The sequence below is a fragment of the Anabrus simplex genome, chromosome 11 (assembly GCF_040414725.1).
Source record: "Anabrus simplex isolate iqAnaSimp1 chromosome 11, ASM4041472v1, whole genome shotgun sequence".
In the NCBI taxonomy this organism is placed as follows: domain Eukaryota; kingdom Metazoa; phylum Arthropoda; class Insecta; order Orthoptera; family Tettigoniidae; genus Anabrus; species Anabrus simplex.
In genome coordinates, this window is record NC_090275.1 from 82190322 (window position 1) to 82210629 (window position 20308).

General features: G+C 39.6%; 1 protein-coding gene across 1 annotated transcript in view; it reads left to right on the forward strand.

Moving 5' to 3' along the window:
- Positions 1-20308, forward strand: part of LOC136883471 (D-beta-hydroxybutyrate dehydrogenase, mitochondrial) — a 388732-nt gene that overhangs the window by 203641 nt on the left and 164783 nt on the right. Inside the window, exon 2 of the mRNA XM_067155786.2 lies at positions 14824-15007. Within this exon, the coding sequence (XP_067011887.2) occupies positions 14833-15007 (175 nt within the window). The 5' untranslated portion in view covers positions 14824-14832. The remainder of the gene's footprint in view (positions 1-14823; positions 15008-20308) is intronic.

A 20308-nucleotide genomic window follows, 5' to 3' on the forward strand; every position in this document is an offset into this window, starting at 1 on the left:
CTTTCGAATGGGCCACCAGAGGACCACGTGCCAATTTCAATTCCTTCTTCTTTGTTCTTTCCTTTTCTTCCAGTACGCTTTCATCTGTTCACTATGTTTCTTCTTTCTGTCTTCAGACCACTTTGAACCAGTCTTTTTTACTTTCCTACCTTGGAATCCTTCTATTTTCAATACTTTTTCCCGAAAATTATTATTATTATTATTATTATTATTATTATTATTATTATTATTATTATTATTATTATTAATTTTCCAGGGTGTCAATATCTGTTGAGGTAACATAGTCTTTTGAAATAGAATTACACATTATCCTGAAACTTACGGATATAACAAATTCAGCGCTTTAATTCTTATGAAAATCGGACAAGTACTTCGCGAGAAAATGGAATTTATTCAAACGAGCTTCATTTACCAGCCATGGATCACTCTGTTCGATTTATAAACTCCCATTTGTAACGTCTGTCTATCTGTCTTGCTAGCAGTCTCCTCTTCCGACGCAGTGTAAACACGATCATAGTTTTATGCTGTCAAGAGAGATAGCGTGTCGTACCAAGAATGAAATATCCATCATGAAAGCCGACCACTCTTCTGGCACGCGTCCTGGTCTGCTTTCTCGGCCCACGCGATTGAAATCACAGCCGTGTACAATACACACGCTATTTGTGTCCGCACTTTGGTGGAACGATTGTCCCGCCTTTCATCAAGTCCCTAACTAGACAGCGAGGCAATTACTAGCCGGAAATTGCAGACTTTATGTTTTGATACTGTAGTAACTGCTGCTCGTATTTCTATGTTATAATGTGTTAATGGCATTTAAAACGACAAAATGCTTTACATAAAGTTACATCTCGGTATTCACTGGATAAGATCACGCAGTCGCGCGTCAGCCTCTATAAGATAGCTGTATAATATTCTGCAGTAATCGCATATGTCAAGAATCATTGCCAACAAAATACATATTTCATTTTTCTGTGAAAAAAAAAAAGCTAATGGCTGTGGAATGTATGTGTAAGGACTGCGGGTGTAAGTGGGCTTTAAGCATTGGCGGCTGGTGCAGAAAATCAGTTGTGGGCTGTAACCCATCCCCACTCCAAAAATAAAAAAATTAGAAACATACCGGTATGTGGTTTTCAAGAGGCTCTCCACTGAGTTTTCAACACTGAACAAACACGCAAACAACCCCAACACATATACACATTCCTCATAAAAAAAACTATAAAACTATATAATTAAACACACAGTAACACCTGCAATGGCAAAATATTCACGATCTCAAACACTTGGTATGAGCGCGCAAAAACAGAATTTCCCAATTTTACCAACATCATTGAAATAAAACCAGCAACGTCGTAATGGAAAATTATATGTTATGTTTTTATAGTGTCAAGTATTAACTAGACTTTTTAATTAAAGAAAATCACAATATCATGGCCTTATTTTGACAACATAAAAAATACATTTTTGTATAGTTCATCGATTTACAAATGTGGCTATGGAATAGGCAAGTTGGTAGTATTCTATCCGCTTTGGTATTAAAAAACCGGCGCGAACATCTCTATAGTATTTTGTTTTCCCGTTTGCTTTGAGCGATCCCCTCTTAAATACTACCGCTGAGTCAAGAGGGTGCCAGCTGCCACGTTCTCATATCGTTCGTAGTGCAAGTGTGACTAGTGCAAGTGCTGCTTCTCTGTGGTCGAACGAAGAATCGCTGTGAGGTGATGTCTTGGCTGTTGTTTCCACAGCCTATCGGAACACATTCTCTTTGTATCGGAAAAGTTCGGCACGCATGCGCAAAAGGCAGAGTTCCTGGTTTCTGGCTAAAAGCTCGCTGAGCTGTGATCGCACAGCCCCCGGCGTGGAGCGCACCAGTAGTTACATGGTTGTGAGGGGAGTTGAATAATTTCCTTTTTCAATGCACTGTATTTGATTGTAGATAATATTTTTAAACTAATTTATTTTCCCAATAGGCAATGTGCTGCAGCACTTCAGCACATAAGGTACGGCCGCCCCTGGCTTTAAGGAGTGTAAGGGAAGAGATAGAAAAACCAAGTTTCTTCAACTCTGTACTGAATTTTACTTAGCAAATGTTAACTTTCTTTCTTAATACGTTTACCCTCTAGGGTTGGTTTTCCGTCGGACTCAGAGAGGGATCTCACCTCTACCGCCTCAAGGGCAGGGTCCTGGAACGTGAGACATTGGGTTGCGGAGACAAAACGGCGGATGGGGGCCTTGTGGGGGGATAGGAAGGGCTAGACAAGGAAGAGGGAAGGAAGCGGCCGTGGCCTTTAGTTAGGTACCATCCCGGCATTTTCCTGGAGGAGAAGTGCGAAACCACGGAAAACAACTTCAAGAATGACTGCGGTGGGAATCGAAACCCCCTCTACTCAGTTGACCTCCCGAGGCTGAGTGAACCCCGTTACAGCCTTCGTATCACTTTTCAAATTTTCTGGCAGAGCCTAGAATTGAACTTGGTCCTCCGGGTGTGGCAGCTAATCACACTAACCACTACAACACAGAGGTGGACTTAACTAACAATTATTATTAAGTTAACACTTTGGTTAGAAGTCCAACCGCTGTTCTCGCCTGTTTGTACCAGCAATCATTTTGCTATTTTGACGTCTACTTCTTCTGAGTCCACCCAGCTCTCACTCCCGTAGAACAAAAACAGACCGATGTAGTTTCGTCATGGAAGATAAGGGAGACAAGGAGGGAAGGGGATCTAATGAAGTGGGTAATGTCACGAAAATGTTGCCAACTTTAGGCTGGGAGTTTTCGGAGCAAGGAGACGAGCTGCTCGACTAAGCGGTATGTTCTGAGCCGTCAGAGAAGAGATGGAGTGGAATGTCATCAGTAGACAAAAAAAACTTGAAAGTGGTTTTTAAAAAGTAGGAAGATAAAGTTGGAAATCAAAACGATAAATTCGGGTAAATATCATTTTATAGGAAGAGGAATCAGGGATTGAAATTGTTACAGAGTGTTATGGTCGATACATTTCAAACTTCTTTGAAATAATTTACGAAAAATTCTAGGTAAACAACTGATACGGTATCTGCCAGCTGGGAGATAGCCCGAAATGCTAAATGTACAAATCAAAGCGATGAACGGTAAAAAAAAAAATCACCTCTTCTAATCACAATCCAGCCAGTTAGCTGACGAACCATACTCTGCCATTCGTCACTAGCAAAGTCTTGAGTGTGGTTACGCGGAGAGATCGCTATGACCATTCATAACATGTCAATCCATCAAATTGGTGTTCGTCCTCAGTTGGTTCCTTTGACATTGTCCTCTACAATTATTTTTTGAAGTTGAGAACTTTCTCATAGCATTATTTGTCCAAAATAGCGTATGATCCAATGAGAGACTTTTGACGACAGAGGACCTTTTATCTGAAGTTGGTTCAGAATCGTTAAGTTCATGCGATGATCTTCTGGTCAATGAATCCTCGGCGTTGCCCTCCAACACCATTTTTCGAAGCTTTCTATTTATGCACGATGCTATTATAGGATGGTCCGCGTCTCTGTGCCATACCGAAGGTGAAACCACTTTTCCCTTTGCGAAAATCAAATGATCATAAATATGTCTTCCGGTCATGGCCATCTATCAACGGCTGCTAATTTTTCATGGCAATCATCCATAAGACATAGCCTGCACGGTTGCTAGGTAACATTGTCTGACCATCCATCCATACCTTACATCACTGCCTGCACGGTTGCTAGGGTTACACTTCCCTCACACATTTTGTCCGTTACGTTACACAAATTTTCGAATGACACCCCTCCTCCCCCCCAGTCATACGACACTTATGTCATACCTGAGAAGACTACAGATTCAACAAGTTTCTTTATTAATGGAGACGTCAACATCTTTCCAAATCTTCCGCAGATGGACCATTGCTATTTTTGCCAATTCGATCGTTCGTTTTATTTCATCAGTTGAACCACCATTATTTGGCAGTAAGGAGCCTAGATATACGTAACGGTTTACAACTTCACATCTTCCAATCTCGTCGTTATGTGGATTGTTTCTGTCGATTTAGATGTAATCCAATTCCTAGGCTTGTTTCCCCACCCTACCCTCTTGAACAACACTGTCAATTCACTCTTCAGATGTTGCTGTCAGCAAATCTCAAGTTCATGATCGTGCAGGGAATCTAACAACAGTAACGTCCACCTCCATATTGTAACGGTTGACACTATTAGCTGCCATCCTCTGAGGTCCGGGTCCGATTCCCGGTACTGCCCGACGTTTCAGAAAGGCAGAAAGGATGGTATGTGGTTAAAGTGGTATATGCAGCTCACTACCATTGGGGATGTGCCTCAAATGAGCTGCATCACCTCAGGACGAAGACTGGAGTTTAATTTTTTTTAACTTTTAGTAATCTAGTCCAGTACTCATTACAAATGCACTATAGAAGTTGGAAACTGTTGGGACTGTTTGTTTTGTATCTCCACAGTGGCTGAAATTTCCCTACCACCAAGCTCGGCTAAATAGTAAAGAAATGTTTAAACAAACATTGGATGCGCATGACCGAAGAAAACGAGCAGTTCTTTGATAATATTGCACTGAAAATCATGGGTGTTTAAATTAATGTAATAAAGCTTTCTGAAATTAATTACATTAAATAAATTCGATTAATTTAATGGCACTGGTTAGGAAAATTCCACACAAAAACGACGCAGCCATTCATCCCACACAAGAGTTCAATTGAATACACGCACACACTGTTGGTACCTAACATGTATGCCACATCGTAGCCGCAATTAATTATAACAACACACACCAGTAGCGAACCACACAGACCAAAACAGTTCATCAGATGTGCTTGATACAGGAGGTTGGAGGCCACGTCTACATACATACATACATACATACATACATATACATTATTATTATTATTATTATTATTATTATTATTATTATTATTATTATTATTATTATTATTATTATTATTATGCTTCGCCACAAGACCTATCTGTATCGGTGCGACGTAAAGTCAGTTGTAAAAAATAAATAAATAATGCTTCACCTACTCAGAGGATTTTATTAGGTGAAGCATTATCTGATCCTGTAATCATTAAGTGGGGAGTTCCTCAAGGGAGTGTAATTGGACCTTTATATTTTCTTATTTATATATATATATACATGATATGAGTAAAGAACTGGGATCGCAGATACGGTATTTTTGCGGATGGTGTTTTACTGTTCAGAGTAATAAATAAGTTACAGTATTGTGAGTGACTGCAAAAAACCTCGACAATGTTGTGAGATGGACAACAGACAATGGTATGATGGTAAAACACGTGAAAAGACAGGTTGTAAGTTTCACTGAAAGCAAAAGTCCTCTCAGTTTTAATTACTGCGTTGATGGGGTGAAAGTACCTCATGGGTATCACTGTAAGTACTTAGGGGTTAATATAAGGAAAGATCTTCATTGGGGTGATCACATTAACGAGATTGTAAATAAAGGTTATATCTCTTCATATGGTTACGAGAGTATTTAGCCCTCTACAGCAAGAATTATTTTTCGTTTGCACTCGGTGACGAAAATTTCAAGCTTTAAACTTCAAATAGCGTTCAGTGTCTTAGATTTATAAACAATTCTTAACTGGGGCTAATACCTTAACACCCATGTGTGATATGGTTTACCATAATGGAGTATATATACGATATTTTGCGATTTTACGCTAAGCTTTTAACATTCAAAGACCGATCATGACTGCCTACTGCTCATGGGTACGTATTGCAAGGCGCAAGTATAATTGCACAACCGTAGGTCGTCTTCTTCTTCGTATTGTTTTTGGACTTTCCTTGCGCACTATGTTCAGTCACTGATTTGAGTTAAGTATTACTAACCAAAACTAATGCACGGAAGTGCGAACTATTTAATGGGAGAACTTGTTTATTTATGATATAATTAGGAATATTATATTCTTCTACTGTTAGTAACAAGTATACATTTGTTAGTTACATTTATTTATCACAGGGACACAGGGTTCTCAGTAATGTCTTTGAGGTTGAGCCAGAGGTACTCCTGAAGCCTGTGGTAATGTGATGGGGAGGGCCCACGGAAAATAAATGGTGCTTGGTGCGCGTAGATATTGACGGGATGGAAGGAGTACCTTTGGTTGTAGGGCTGTTTTGTCGTCTGTTTTGTGTACAAAAAATAGGCATCACTGTAATAGTGTTTGAAATATTGTACAGTTGAAGATGCGCAGTAAAACTACCTCTGCCCACAATCTGTATCCACTTACATAGGTGAAAAGTGGTATGGTGCCTCATGACAACACTGTAACAGTAAAGGGTTTAGGGCTGTACAGTATTAAGGATGTAAAGAATAGGGCATATAAGTCTCTAATAAGACCATAATTAGAGTACGATTCCAGCGCATGGGACCCTCACCAGGATTACTTAATTCGAGGGTGATGGTATTACTATTGTGCGTCCATAGTTAAGAATGTACTCCGGGCTCTTATGGGTTTTTTCATTTAGCGGACTCCCCCCAGAATTGAAGACTACGAAGTCTTTAAAACTGGATTCTCGCAGTCTTATTTAATAGCTTAATGGCCATGAGTGGAGAGTGCATGATCTTCAGCATTCATTTAGTGACAAGTAATTCATACAATTCTCGATATGCAACGTGATTTTGTAATTTACCTGACAGCAGTGTCAGCGCGCTGGATGGAACAGCGCGTGCGCTGTAACTTAGTACGTGCCTTACGCCTCCCATGAACGCACGAGTCCACCAAATCTCTCCAAGATATTTGAAGCAGTGTTGATGTGTGAGGATCGTTTTTTGTAATATAGAAATAATAGTGATTTTGGTAGAAGTAAGTGGCATTAAAGATATGGCTGATGTTCCGTTTGCGAAACGTCAACCCGGGGAAATTTTAAGGCGGAGAGAACGACAGAGATTTTGTAACGTCTACAATTATATAAGACCAAGAATCAGAAGAGAGGTGTGGATTGGACTGCGAGGGAAACCGCTGAAGCATGCGGCATATCAATAATAATAATAATAGTAATAATAATAATAAATAAATAATAATGTTTATTGGCTTTACGTCCCACTAACTACTTTTACAGTTTTCGGAGACGGCGAGGTGCCGGAATTTAGTCCGGCAGGAGTTCTTACCTCGGAAGTCTAATCACCAAAATGATAACCGTTGCAGCAAAGAGATAAGAAGAAGAATAATAGCGCTTGCCAAACAAGTATTCAGCAACAAAAGAAATCTGACCAATATACATCTAGATACTGAGATTGGGAAAAGTTTTGTGATGTCATTTGTGTGGAGCGTACTCTTTATATGGATGTGAATCTTGAACAATCCAAGAACAGGATAAGAAACGGCTTGAAGCATTTGAGATGTGTGTCTGGAGGCGAATGCTAAACGTCAGATGGACTGAAAAAAAACAACAACGAAAGTATCCTACGGGAAATACAGGAGAAGAAACAGCTGATGATAACAATACATAGAAGAGCAGCTAAATTCATTGGACACACAGTGCGTCATAATGCCTTTCTGACCAATCTACTAGAAGGAAAGATCTTAGGAAAGATCTCAGGAAAGAGGTCGACCTAGGAAGCAATTCCTTCAAATACTGATGCAAAACGTTGGATGTAGTTCCTACTGTGAGATGAAACGAGAAACTGAAGACAGAAGACAATAGTTGAATCGACAAGGCATTGCCTTTAGGCATTGATTGATTGATTGATTGATTGATTGATTGATTGATTACCAGTAAATCTACCGACACGAGGATGACGTATTTGAGCACCTTCAAATACCACCGGAATGAGCCAGGGGGTCAGAAAGCCAGCGCCTCAACCGTCTGAGCCATTCAGCCCGTCATGCGGCATCTCAAGAACCACAGTGTTCAAAGTTCGCTCCGAGGCTACCAAGGGTCCTTCCGTATCACCAGGTAGGAAGAGAACGCCGAAAACAACGAGGCGAAAGAGCCTTGTTGATACCTCAATCACTTTCATATTGTCAAGTCAACGATGAGATTGAGACAGATCAGTGAAAGTAACAAATTAGTAAATATGAAGTAAAAATTAGCCTGAGAAGACGTTAACCATATGTTAATCTGTATTACCATGGCAGAAAATTAAATTATTCCGTTTCCTTATTTATCGGTCCGACAGTTTGGCTTAATAAGGTCTATCATCCACGTCCATCTTTCCGCCGTTAGCATCGGCGTGGCCGTGATAATAAGCACGTTCATGATTTATAGCCGTCAGCTGTGCTGTATGTAACAATCAATCTACGAGCAGGTAGAGTACGTCAAATTAGTGACGTGATGGTGGTGATTATTGTTTTAAGAGGAAGTACAACTAGGCAAATATCCTGTATTAGTGATGTGATTTACAGGGCGATCCATATAAACCTTTACAACGTTAATGAGATATAATTTCCCTCTGGTAGCTAGTGTAACATTGAAACTGAGTTCAATGATCTCAGCGGCTCTGGGAGAATGTGTTTGTACCGCTCTGATCTATTGTTGACTATTATGATTAATGAAAATCCAGAGCATGTTTTCCAGTCATTTGACCGGGCCAGGGATGGAATGAATGAATGAATGAATGAATGAAGCCCCATCTAGCGGCGAGGATAGGAATTGTGGCGGCTGTCGAAGTCTTTCGCACTCTTCTGGGGCAAGGATTAATGACTGACAGCTGACATGAAATGATGTTGGAGAGTGTTGCTGGAATGAAACTTGACAGGTAAAACAGGAGTACCCGGAGAAAAACCTGTCCCACCTCCGTTTTGTCCAGCACAAATGTCACGTGGAGTAACCGGGATTTGAACCACGGAACCCAGCGATGAGAGGCCGGCGCGCTGCCATCTAAGACAGGGAGGATCTTAAATGATTAAGGCTCGAATAATTATGTGTTTGAATTTTTTAAATTACATATTTTTGGCGCTTTTCTTTATTCGAATGGGCCTACTTTGGACCACGCTTGTTCAACTGATGGGCTTTAACCTTTGCCCACTATTGGTGCATTTTCTGCTGCTATAACTCCTGTCTTTCATCTCTCCAAGGGGTTCCTGTCTTCCGGGGGTTTCCCTGAAATCCATGGACTTCCTTCACAGCTGCGCGACCCTGACCGCACGGCCAACTCACCCGGAAAGACACTCCATGGCATACATAGTTTCTGGGCGTATAAGTGACGTGTAGTGCTTCAGTTTCAGATTGCGTGATAGGTATTTTTTTGTTATAAGTGTTCTTTGTCAGTCGATAATCCAGTTCTAACTTGTAGACTCTCACGGATAATGATTCTCTTTCTGATAAATTGGGTTCAATCCATTCGCCGAGATACTTAAATTATTATCAGTCCTCTTGATTTTTCCCCCTTCTAGTAGTATCTCTCTGCTAGATTTTTTGATGTTGGTTAGAACTCTGTTTAAATACATATTCTGATGTATTTGTTCATAAGTACATATTTCATCTGTTCGGAAGTATGATCTACTACTTAGCTGTCTCCTGCCCACATTATTGATGCTTAGCAATTCCAGGAATTTGCCTACCTGTTTCGTCATTGCATTCTTGTATTTTATTTCAAGACAGGAATGATGATGATGATGATGATGATGATGATGATTGTTGTTTAAAGGGGCCTAACATCTAGGTCATCCGCCCCTAATGGTACGAAATGAGACGAAATGAAATGACAAATTAAAAGCCCCGAAACACCCACTGACCACAATTAAAAACGTGAGGACGAAGAATGAATGGATAGATGGATATGAATTTAAAACGATCAGTGGAACCGACCCACAGTGCTTCACATGCACAGAAGCTGGCGTACAACAGCAGTATTACTGACCAAGGAACTGCTTCTATAGTACAGTACTGAATCGATGATATACTTGTAGTCGAAAGGGGTCCAAAACCCAAGTCAGCGGTCCGTCACAATGGTACTTATCGCTAGGAAAGTAGAACCATGGTATTTGTCATGTTGCGGTACTAATCAAGAGTAACGTAGACTCGCGGTATTCTACACATTATGGTACTACTCACAGGTAATGAAATTCGCACATGTAATAGAGACCTACGCTGTTTCACACATTGCGGCGCTATTTACAGGCAACGCAAACCTATGGTGTTCATCAAATAAGGGTACTAACTACAGGGATTCGTACTATCCCGTGGTGTTCTTCATATAGCGGGTACTAATCATAGGAAAGCCAAAACCATGGGTTCCGTCATCCCACGGTGTCGCTCATATAGTGCTACTAATCATAGGTACTGTCGCGCTCTCGTTTGCTACTAGTCACAAACCTATTTGGTACCCAACACAGTGATACTACGCGCAAGTAAAAGCGATCCATGGTATTCCCCGCGTGGTGGTACTAATCACAAGTAGTTTTATGGTTCTAATTTGATCATACGACAGGCAGGGGACATCGTGGGTGAATTCTTCGTCTGCGTCCCCCACCCACAGGGGGTTGTATGTTTGGTCCGCGAGAGGAATTTTATTTCCCACAAGTCCGCCGGCAAGCCGGTTAAGACCCCCCTATCCGCCACCTGAGACGCGCCACGTGGGAGTATCACCTCTCTCCCTGCTGCGCCAGCGTGGCTGGCATTTTGAACATATTTTCATGTAGTATGATGTTACGTTCTGTTCCTGTGTGTTTCCCATCATTAACGTACTATTTAGAGTTGTAGAAAACATGGAAATGAAGCGTTTTTGGATCCATGCCCATCTAACATTTTTCTTTCTTTTGGGTATGAAGAATGTGTCCTGAAAGTTTGGCCATACATTACTGTTACATTCTGTATATCAGTTGTCTCGGGTTAAAAAGTTTTCTGTACGTGGAGGGTATGAAAATAACCTAGATTTATAACGTAATAACAAAACACTGAAGAACCAAAATATGTTCATCAACTTCTCAACAATAAACAACCTGGGTTAGATTCTACCTCAGTCAATCACTACTGATTTCATTTAGGGCAGTTGCTCAGGTGGCGGATTTCCTATCTGTTGTTTTCCTAGTCTTTGTTGAAACGATTGCAAAGAAATAGGAAATTTATTGAACATCTCCCTTGGTAAGTTATTCCAACCCCTAACTCCCCTTCCTTTAAACGAATTCCAGCTTTATCTTCATATTGTGATCTTTCCTACTTTTAAAAACGCCACTCAAACTAATTCGTCTACTGATGTCATTCCACGCCATCTCTCCACTGACACCTCGGAACGTACCACTTAGTCTCCTTTCTCCCAAGTTTTCCCAGCTCAAATTTTGCGACATTTTTGTAACGCTCACTCACAGTCAATACACCAGATAAATTCAAACAGACTGGTGTATATAAAATCACCTGTAAAAACTGTACAAACTGGACAAACTAGAAGAGAATTTGACATCAGATTTCAAGAACACATGGCGGTACTTCGACTACATAAGCATGAAACATCACCAGTTGCTGTACATCTACACGACACAGGACATGAAGTACCTAGCCATAGACAGTCTAGGAGATTACTTTGAAGGATGTCAAACAGCTTGTTCAATACGTGCAAATGATTGTATACAGGCTGTACGAGAATAATACAAAGAAAACAATGATTTCAAAATCCAATGATTGTCTTTTACCTTACCATAAATTCCTGCATACCCACCTCATGTGATGTCACCAATAAAAATTACTTGTCGCACACATTCAAATTTAATTATGATGATAATACTTGTTTAACACGTTGGGCGCCAATTTCTTTTCTAAAAAAAAAAATGTTCTGTGGACCGAAACTCTGCAAGCGGACACTCATGTCCGCCGTGGCCTAGCAAGAAATCAAAAAATAGCCACCGGTTACCGCTGTGGCGCTCAACGTGTTAAAGGGACCTAACATCTAGGTCATCGGCCCCAATTAAAATTTTAAATTTTACCCACTGACTAGAATATTAAAAAATGATGATGACAAATGAATACGAATTTAGAATAATCACTGGATCTCATTCGCAATGCCTTATTTTCTTATGAAATTGATCTAAAATAGATTGCAATATAATAAAGTTAAATAAGGTATTGCTTTTGAAGTGAAATCATACATTTCATGCAAATTAAAAGTAAATATGCACATTAAAATACACAAAGACAAGACTAAAACAGAGCCAATAGAATAGAAACCTAGTTAAAAAATAAAAAAATTACAAACAAATAGAAAATTCACTTCTAAACGCGATAAATTATCTGAATCATAAACAGATAGATTTACTTATCATCAACATGTTATTTACCCAATTATAGTCTTGATGATTCAATAAAACATTATATACAATAGATACATCACATCATCAGTGTCTATGCAACCAATTTCCTCTGTCCTCAGCTAGTGTTTCATTTCATTACAAGAACCATAATGAAGACTCTCTGTCCAGTCTTGAAGGAATTTTTTCCTCAGTCGTCCTCGGCTTTTCTTCCCCGTAGTTTTCCCTTCCAACAGATCGTTGAGAAAGATATTATGTCGCAAGATGTAGGCAGTGAATTTAGCTCTTCTTCTCTTAAATAAATAAAATTAATTTTCTAAAATAATTACTTCAGTTGCATGGAAGAGGCGTATGAAATTTTACGGACACACAGCACGAATGGACGACTCTCGACTGCCCCCAAAAAACATTTAATAGTGACCCACTGGCAACTACACAGACCACATTCAGACGGAAAATCATTTCGCACAAGTTCACATCCAAGAACCCAACAGCCAGGAACTAGAAACTCAAAAATGCTTGGACAAGAGAGAAGACAAGCCCATAGTGAAAGGATGAGGAAGTTTTGGGAAGATAAGAAGAACAAGAAGTCCAGTACTAAATGATGCATGCTCCTTAGAGGGCAAAAATAATTATATATACAGAATATATATATATATAACCAAATTTTAATCTAGAGACGTTTCTATACACATATTTACAAAAAGCAAAGGCAAAGCAAAGTCACCTCCGTACAGGCCATGAAGGCCCTTGGAGGAGTGGAAGGTAAAGGCTTCCACCATTGTTAACCTCGGCACGTGATGGGGTAGAGTGGTTAGCTCTACGCCCGGCCACCTTTGCCTCCAGGAATTAACCTGGTACTCATTTTTGGTGTAGGCTAAGTGACCCTCAGGGCCATATGCACCTCCGGAAGTGGAAATCTCGTTTCTTAAATTTTTACGACTTCTGACCGGGATTCGAACCCACGTCCTTCCGGGCAAATCGAGCACGCTTTACCGCCTCGGCCAGGCAGCCCCTCACACATATTTACACCACCTTAAATAAACAAAAACGGAGATATTTATATATTTTACAGAGGGGACCTTACATTCTTGAGGCGTTAGCGCACGTCTAATTTTAGATATGGGTGACTGAGAAAAGTCGACTGATTCAACCCTCGTATGTCGTCATTTCACCACCTGGCGATAGAACTAGGTCTCAGTGGAGTGAATAATCTAATACAAACTATGACTGGTAACAGTTTTAATACTGAAAACATTTCTTAGCAGGCAGAGTAGCGGTCCCCATACTACGAAAAACGTAAAATTAAGCAATTTCTTCAATTGTGCCGAAAGTTGAAAGGCTAATGGTCCCGGGGAGGATTCATATTGTGAGTCTTGGCTAGCTCTCAAACTGAAAAAATAATCGAAAATCACTTCCGGTCTAAATGCACTTACTGAAAAAAGTCTAAAATAGCTTGTTTCTTTACTCGTTTTCTTTTTGATCCACATCCTAGCCAAATTAATTTATTTACGTAATTCTTTCTGTAATGTGTTCCTTGGTTCCATACCCTCAGGCGGTTTTTTTTAAATTTTTCTTCAAAAATGTTTACACCGAATGTAGTCATGAGGGCTTAAGTGAAACTCTGCATTGACTCACACTAGCGGTCGTAGCGGTGCTTAAGTGAAACTCTGCATTGACTCACATTAGCGCTTGTAGTGGTGCTTAAGTGAAACTCTGCATTGACTCACATTAGCGCTCTTTACCGAGCTCGATAGCTGCAGTCGCTTAAGTACGGCCAGTATCCAGTATTCGGGATATAGTAGGTTCGAACCCCACTGTCGGCAGCCGTGAAGATGGTTTTCCGTGGTTTCCCATTTTCACATCAGGCAAATGCTGGGGCTGTGCCTTAATCAAGGCCACGGCCGCTTCCTTCCCACTCCTAGCCCTTCCCTGTCCCATCGTCGCCATAAGACATATCTGTGTCGGTGCGACGTAAAGCAAACTAGCAAAAAAAAAACAACATTAGCGCTCGTAACGGTGCTTAAGTGAAACTCTGTATTGACTCGCATTAGCGGTCGTAACGGTGCTTAGGTGAAACTCTGTATTGACTCGCATTAGCGCTCGTAGTGGTGCTTAAGTGAAACTCTGTATTGACTCACATTAGCGCTCGTAGTGGTGCTTAAGTGAAACTCTGCATTGACTCACATTAGTGGTCGTAGCGGTGCTTAAGTGAAACTCTGCATTGACTCACATTAGCGCTCGTAGAGGTGCTTAAGTGAAACTCTGCATTGACTCACAATAGCGCTCGTAGTGGTGCTTAAGTGAAACTCTGCATTGACTCACCTTAGCGCTCGTAGAGGTGCTTGAGTGAAACTCTAGATTGACTCACATTAACGTTCGTAGTGGTAGAAAAAAGAAAACTGTTAATCTAATCGACCGGATAATGATTAAGAGAAGGATTGTAATTTTTAGGAATAAATGAAGAATATATTCTCATACTTTGTTATCTTTCATTTACCTAAAATTCGTAGCTCATATCCCTACGATGTTTTCAACATTGTGGTCTTTTTACAAAAAAATTATTTCATAACTAAAATTCCTTATCTGTAACTAACATGATGTCTTCTTGTTGCAGTGAAGTGCGATGGACGACAGCACGGCGCTAGTGTTGGCGCTGCAGCTGATGGCGTTAAGCTGCATTGCCGCCGCGTTACTTCTTTACCTGGTTTGTCGCCTCCGAGGACGGGGCAATGGGAATGGCTCTGGGGGCGGTGCTGTTCAGGGTGCCGTACTCGTCACAGCCTGCGATACGACGATAGGTGAGTCTACAAGCCTCTGTCTCCACAATTCTCTGTTTACATCTAGTTCTGTGGTCCCATTTAAAACCATACCTCGCACATTCAAATAATGAAAAACCGAGTCTAAGCATAGTCGCCTTCGTCTCCCTTTACTGCTCTTACCCTCCATGGACGAGTCAATTATTATCCTACATAACATCATCTCCATTCGCCCACCGAAGCCAGTTCATCCACTGAGTTCATTTCTTGCCTAGCTTTTATCTCCTCATTATTCCCACTCGTACCTGTAGAGGAAAGTATCCTTATTTGGGATAGTTCCTATTATGGGCACTTAAATATCTCCGCTGAGAGGTACTGAGATAGCGTTGAGACTTAAGGAACTGCAACAGCGCATGCGTAAACCCGTTCTGCCAGTACGCTCCCGCATTCTTGCGTGAAAGGCCGTTGTAGTGAATTGAATAAAGAAATTCGCTCCTCGAGATAATTTGTTGAGACTGACATAATTGCCTACAATCATAGGAAGGTAATTTTTGTTCGCAACGAACTTCTTTTTGAGTGATAGTAAGGACATGAAGCTATCAGTTGGTGCTTTATATATTGGCCTAACTGCAGTTTTACTTTAGCTGAAAGCTTCAGTAACCCAACATGGCAAGTTCCCTATTATGGAAGCTCACGTTGTTTCTGTTGTTATGAATGTTATTCGAATGATTTACGTTTATTCATTGTGCAAAATAACTGCCTTCTAGCTGAATAATAATAATAATAATAATAATAATAATAATAATAATAATAATAATAATAATAATAATAATAATAATAAAAGGAAAAGGAAACTAAAGGAATAACCCTTGGAAGACTACGTAAAGACAGAATTCACGTGCAATGTCTGGCCTTTGCTAATGACATAGCAATCCTTTCCAATAATAGGCATGAAACAATTCATTCCATTGAAAAACTACATGAAATTGCCATCAAAACGGGACTTCAAATTTCGTATGAGAAAACTCAGTACATGGAAGGAGTCTCACGATACTCAGATGGACAACCTATGATAACTGAATTCGGCAAAATTATTCAAGTGAACCAACTTAAATATTTGGAAGAAATCATTCAGCCCTCTGGTTTAAACCGCGAAGCAAATAAAGAAAAATTTCAAAATACAGAAAGCATACGGGATCACTTGGAACAGGTATAATAAAAAATCAATATCTCGGAATGCAAAACTTAGACACTGTAATACAGTGATCAAACCGGAAGTGTTAATATGCCTCAGAAACCTTAATCATTGGTGGCGGATCTTTAACCAAAGACATTGAGAAACAAGAAAGGAAAATTTTACGAAACATTTTTGGCTCAGTTTGTAAACATGGTATATGGAGAAAACATCATCCCAGGAGATATTGTCATTCTGAAAAAAATTCTCACACTTTTCGGAAAAGACGATTGAAATTTTATGGACACATTATCAGAATGAACACTAACAGGCAAATTAAAAGGATTTTCAACTTGGCCCTTTCATTAAAAACCAAGAAGAGCTTCGTGAAATTGAAACAGATCTCCAGGAAATCAACATCTCAGAAGACATTGTACAGGACAGATATAAATTCAGAACCAAAATCGACAATCACCACTTTGAAGACAAACCCAACACCAGAGCTACTATAACTTGGACAGAAGAACAAACGAAGCAGCTCAGCGAGAGGATGAAGAGATTTTGGGAGGAAAAGAAGGCCAACACATCAGCTTAGCAAGTTCAACCGTGCTCCTGAGTAGGGCGTAACGATGTGAAAAAAAAATGATAATAAAAAATTCTCATCACTTTCGTGTCTGTTACTTCCAACTTACGAATAAGATATCCTGAATCCATCAACTTTGTCCTGTCTTCTTTCTTACAGAATATCATTCATCGCAGCTGCGAGCTCAATGCGTTAGGCCAAGAAGTCCAGGAAATTCCCTTCTTTTCTGTATCGCATTCGAGAACTTGGCTCTGTTTTACGATCGGAAACCTACGAGGAGGAATGCATTCTCGTATAAGATATTCCTATGGTAGTTGACAGTGTGGTGTGTATAAAACAAGCACGGATAGCTAGTCCCCGAACAAGATTAGTTAATAATTCAATTAATCATCCTTTAATTCCCCGTGGAACATAGGGCTTCCACGAAGATCTTCCGTCGCACTTTATTCTGGGCTAATTCTTTTGCCTCTTGCCGTGTCATGTGGACTGCTGCCAGTTCTTGGTCTGTGGATCTCTTCCAGATCATTCGTGTTCTACTGCGCTTCCTCGACCTTGCGCATTCTATTCAAGAATTTGCTGGGCAACTGATACTTCGTCTCTCGCCAGTCCACTTCCATTTCCTCTTCATCATTTGATCACATGTACTATTTCATTTATTATGGATTAAAATTGTTACAATCTTTCATTTTCATGCTTTAAGAGTGATTTGGCGATTTTCTCCTTAAGAGTAGTTTTAGAAAATGGGGATATTTGTTCGAAAATTCGTTATGTTCCCAAAAGCGTGTGTTTGAATTCAGAAGTGAGATTAAGTCATTGTTAATGTTCTAGCAGTGCCACATGTTACCACAGACTTTCTGGTTAACTTTGTGTGTGTTTTTATTGATATTTTCCATATTCAGTTTATTCAATTATATTGTTATTGGCTGGCGTTGGAATCCTGACATGTGCATGCGAGATAGTTGAAATAGAGGATAATGTTTAAATTACAAGTTGACTTGCCCCCTATTTTTAGGATATTGAGAATATTACCCGCGGAAACTCGGCCTATTTTCCAAATTAGACATTATGTGTGCTGTTATTTTAATTTTTGGCTGTTTCCCTGAACTGGATCATATTTGGCCACCAAATTCCTAATATTTATAACTAAACTGATTCGAAACTAAGAATAGATGGCTTCATATATTATTCAAAAATCTAATAAATTCAAGGATCTGTTCAAGAAGGTCTGGAGTTTATTGGTCAATCTTTTGGTCACTTTTCACGATTCACACCCATTTAGGAGAAATGATTTAACCCTTGGAGGGCCAAGTGGGGTACAATATGGACCCGAAGTAATTTTAGTAATGTATAGTATATTTCATAATCAGTACACTTCTTAAATATTCACAAAGTCATTTTTATGGATACATTTAATGTATTAATGAAGTTAAACGAAATGTATTGCAAAGTGAACATGTAAAAATTAAGAAAACACATACTACACGCAAACACAGACTATCTATCTATCTATCTATTAGTACATTTTAGTTCATTTCTCTTTTAAAACACTTGAAACTAACTTTCCGTTTTCTTGCATGCAATTTACATTTCAGAATGTTGTTATAAATAAATAAATAAATAAAATAAATAAATAAATAAATAAATTAGTAAATAAATAAATTACATAATAAATAAATTACATACATAAAATATAAATAAATAAATTACATACATAATAAATAAATAAATAAATATCCACCAAAGAAGTTCACGAAAAGTAAGTTCATAGAGTGGCACGTGGGGTACATTTTGTACCCCAGAAGAAAAATAATTGTCAGAATGGAATATACTACTGCCCTCTACAATGATATGAAGTCAGCTATTAAAAATAGTGTCGCATAGAATTCATTGTGTTGGTAAATATCTTTGAAAGATGTGGTTGGAGGACTAAATGTATCCCACTTTGCCCTCTAGGAGTTCCATTGCTGTTAAATATCCGCCACTTGGTGCGATATGATTGGCAACTTTAGCAGCTGATACAATGACGACGGCGCGACATATCTAACGCTCATCATCCCAGGTTCACGTTGTTTCAGACCACCCTGTATATCAGAAGTGCTCAGCTGGGCGCCCGTTGAGGCTAGCCTAGTGCGGCCGGGCTGGCGTGGCGTAAATGCGAGCAGCTTACGTAGCAAGCATACGTCACAGTGAAGCGAGAGAGCGACCACACTTTGCAGGGAAGCGAGGGACCATGGCGTTCGGTTGTGATTACGAAGCTCTCCTCGACTATTCAGCGAACTTCTGATTGGGATACATTATTTAAAATAAAACTCTATAATAGCAACAAAAAAAAGCTGACCTTCTCAAGATATTCCGGTTTGATTTATACTGCACTCGATATAAACAGTCAGTTTGATTTTCCTACATTTATTCACTCAAAGAAAACTGATACGTTATAATTTTTGTGTTACAGTTTACAAAAATACAGGGTTTAAGCGTACAAGCTATGATTTACAATTCCTTGGATAGGAATGACAATATTTTCATTTCTTTTAAAAGTAAAATTTTTGTTATTCATTACGTAAAATGTAATATAATTACGAAGGTCGGAGTCATAAGCCATGGCAACTATTTTTTTCTCGCGAACAGGAGACAACACGGAATATCTAAGATATGCATTTGAAAACGTGTGATATGTACTTCTGTATGATGCCACTAGATGGTGTATGTAAACATCAGTGTAGGTCTAAGCATGCCCCCAAGTTCAGTGTGTGAGTGAGAGCGTCACAAAATGGAAGTCAACAAGCAGGAGCAACGATCGTACATTAAAATAGCAGATCTCCGCAGCAGAAATGCACGCGAATGCCATGCAGAGCTGCGGGAAGCATTAGGTGTGTGACTATGATCTAATCCCCAAAGTCAAGAAGCCATTACGTGGACAACGGTTTGCTAACAAAGAGGACATCGTAACAGCATATCGGAGAGAGGTGTCACACGTTAGCGATACATATGCAGCGAATGGTATTCAGCGCCTGCCCCACCGCCAGTGGAAACCTTGGGTGATTATTTCGAAGGTCCTTAACGAGTGGAGACCCGTCCTTTGTACGTAGTCTTGTGTATTTGCTGTCTACGAGTATACCATAATAAAACAATGTTTACCAATGGCCTGTGCTCTGTCACTTTCCTACGAGAATCTCCTGAAGTCCGAATTTGTCTTCAGGCACTGTGCATAAGTGCATGCCCTATATTTCCAAATGCATATCTTAGATTTTCCGTGTTGTCTCCTGTTCACGAGAAAAAAAAAAATAGTTGCCATGACTTATGACTCGACCCTCAAATGAAAAAAATATTTTTTCAGTGTTGTAGTGTTGTGTGAATTTCTCTGTTCACTGAATTTCTTAAAATAGTATTTAAAATTTAACAGGCGTCCGGTGATAATAGCTAGCCTCTAAAATGTGAGAGGCAGTTTCATCACGACAGAGGACGTAGATATTTTCTAAGTACAGCAACAACAAAACTGTATCTGCCAGATAGATGTACAGTATGCCTTCAAATAAATAATAATATTACTGAGTTTATTCCCGGTAAGCATGATTGCATTGTTAGT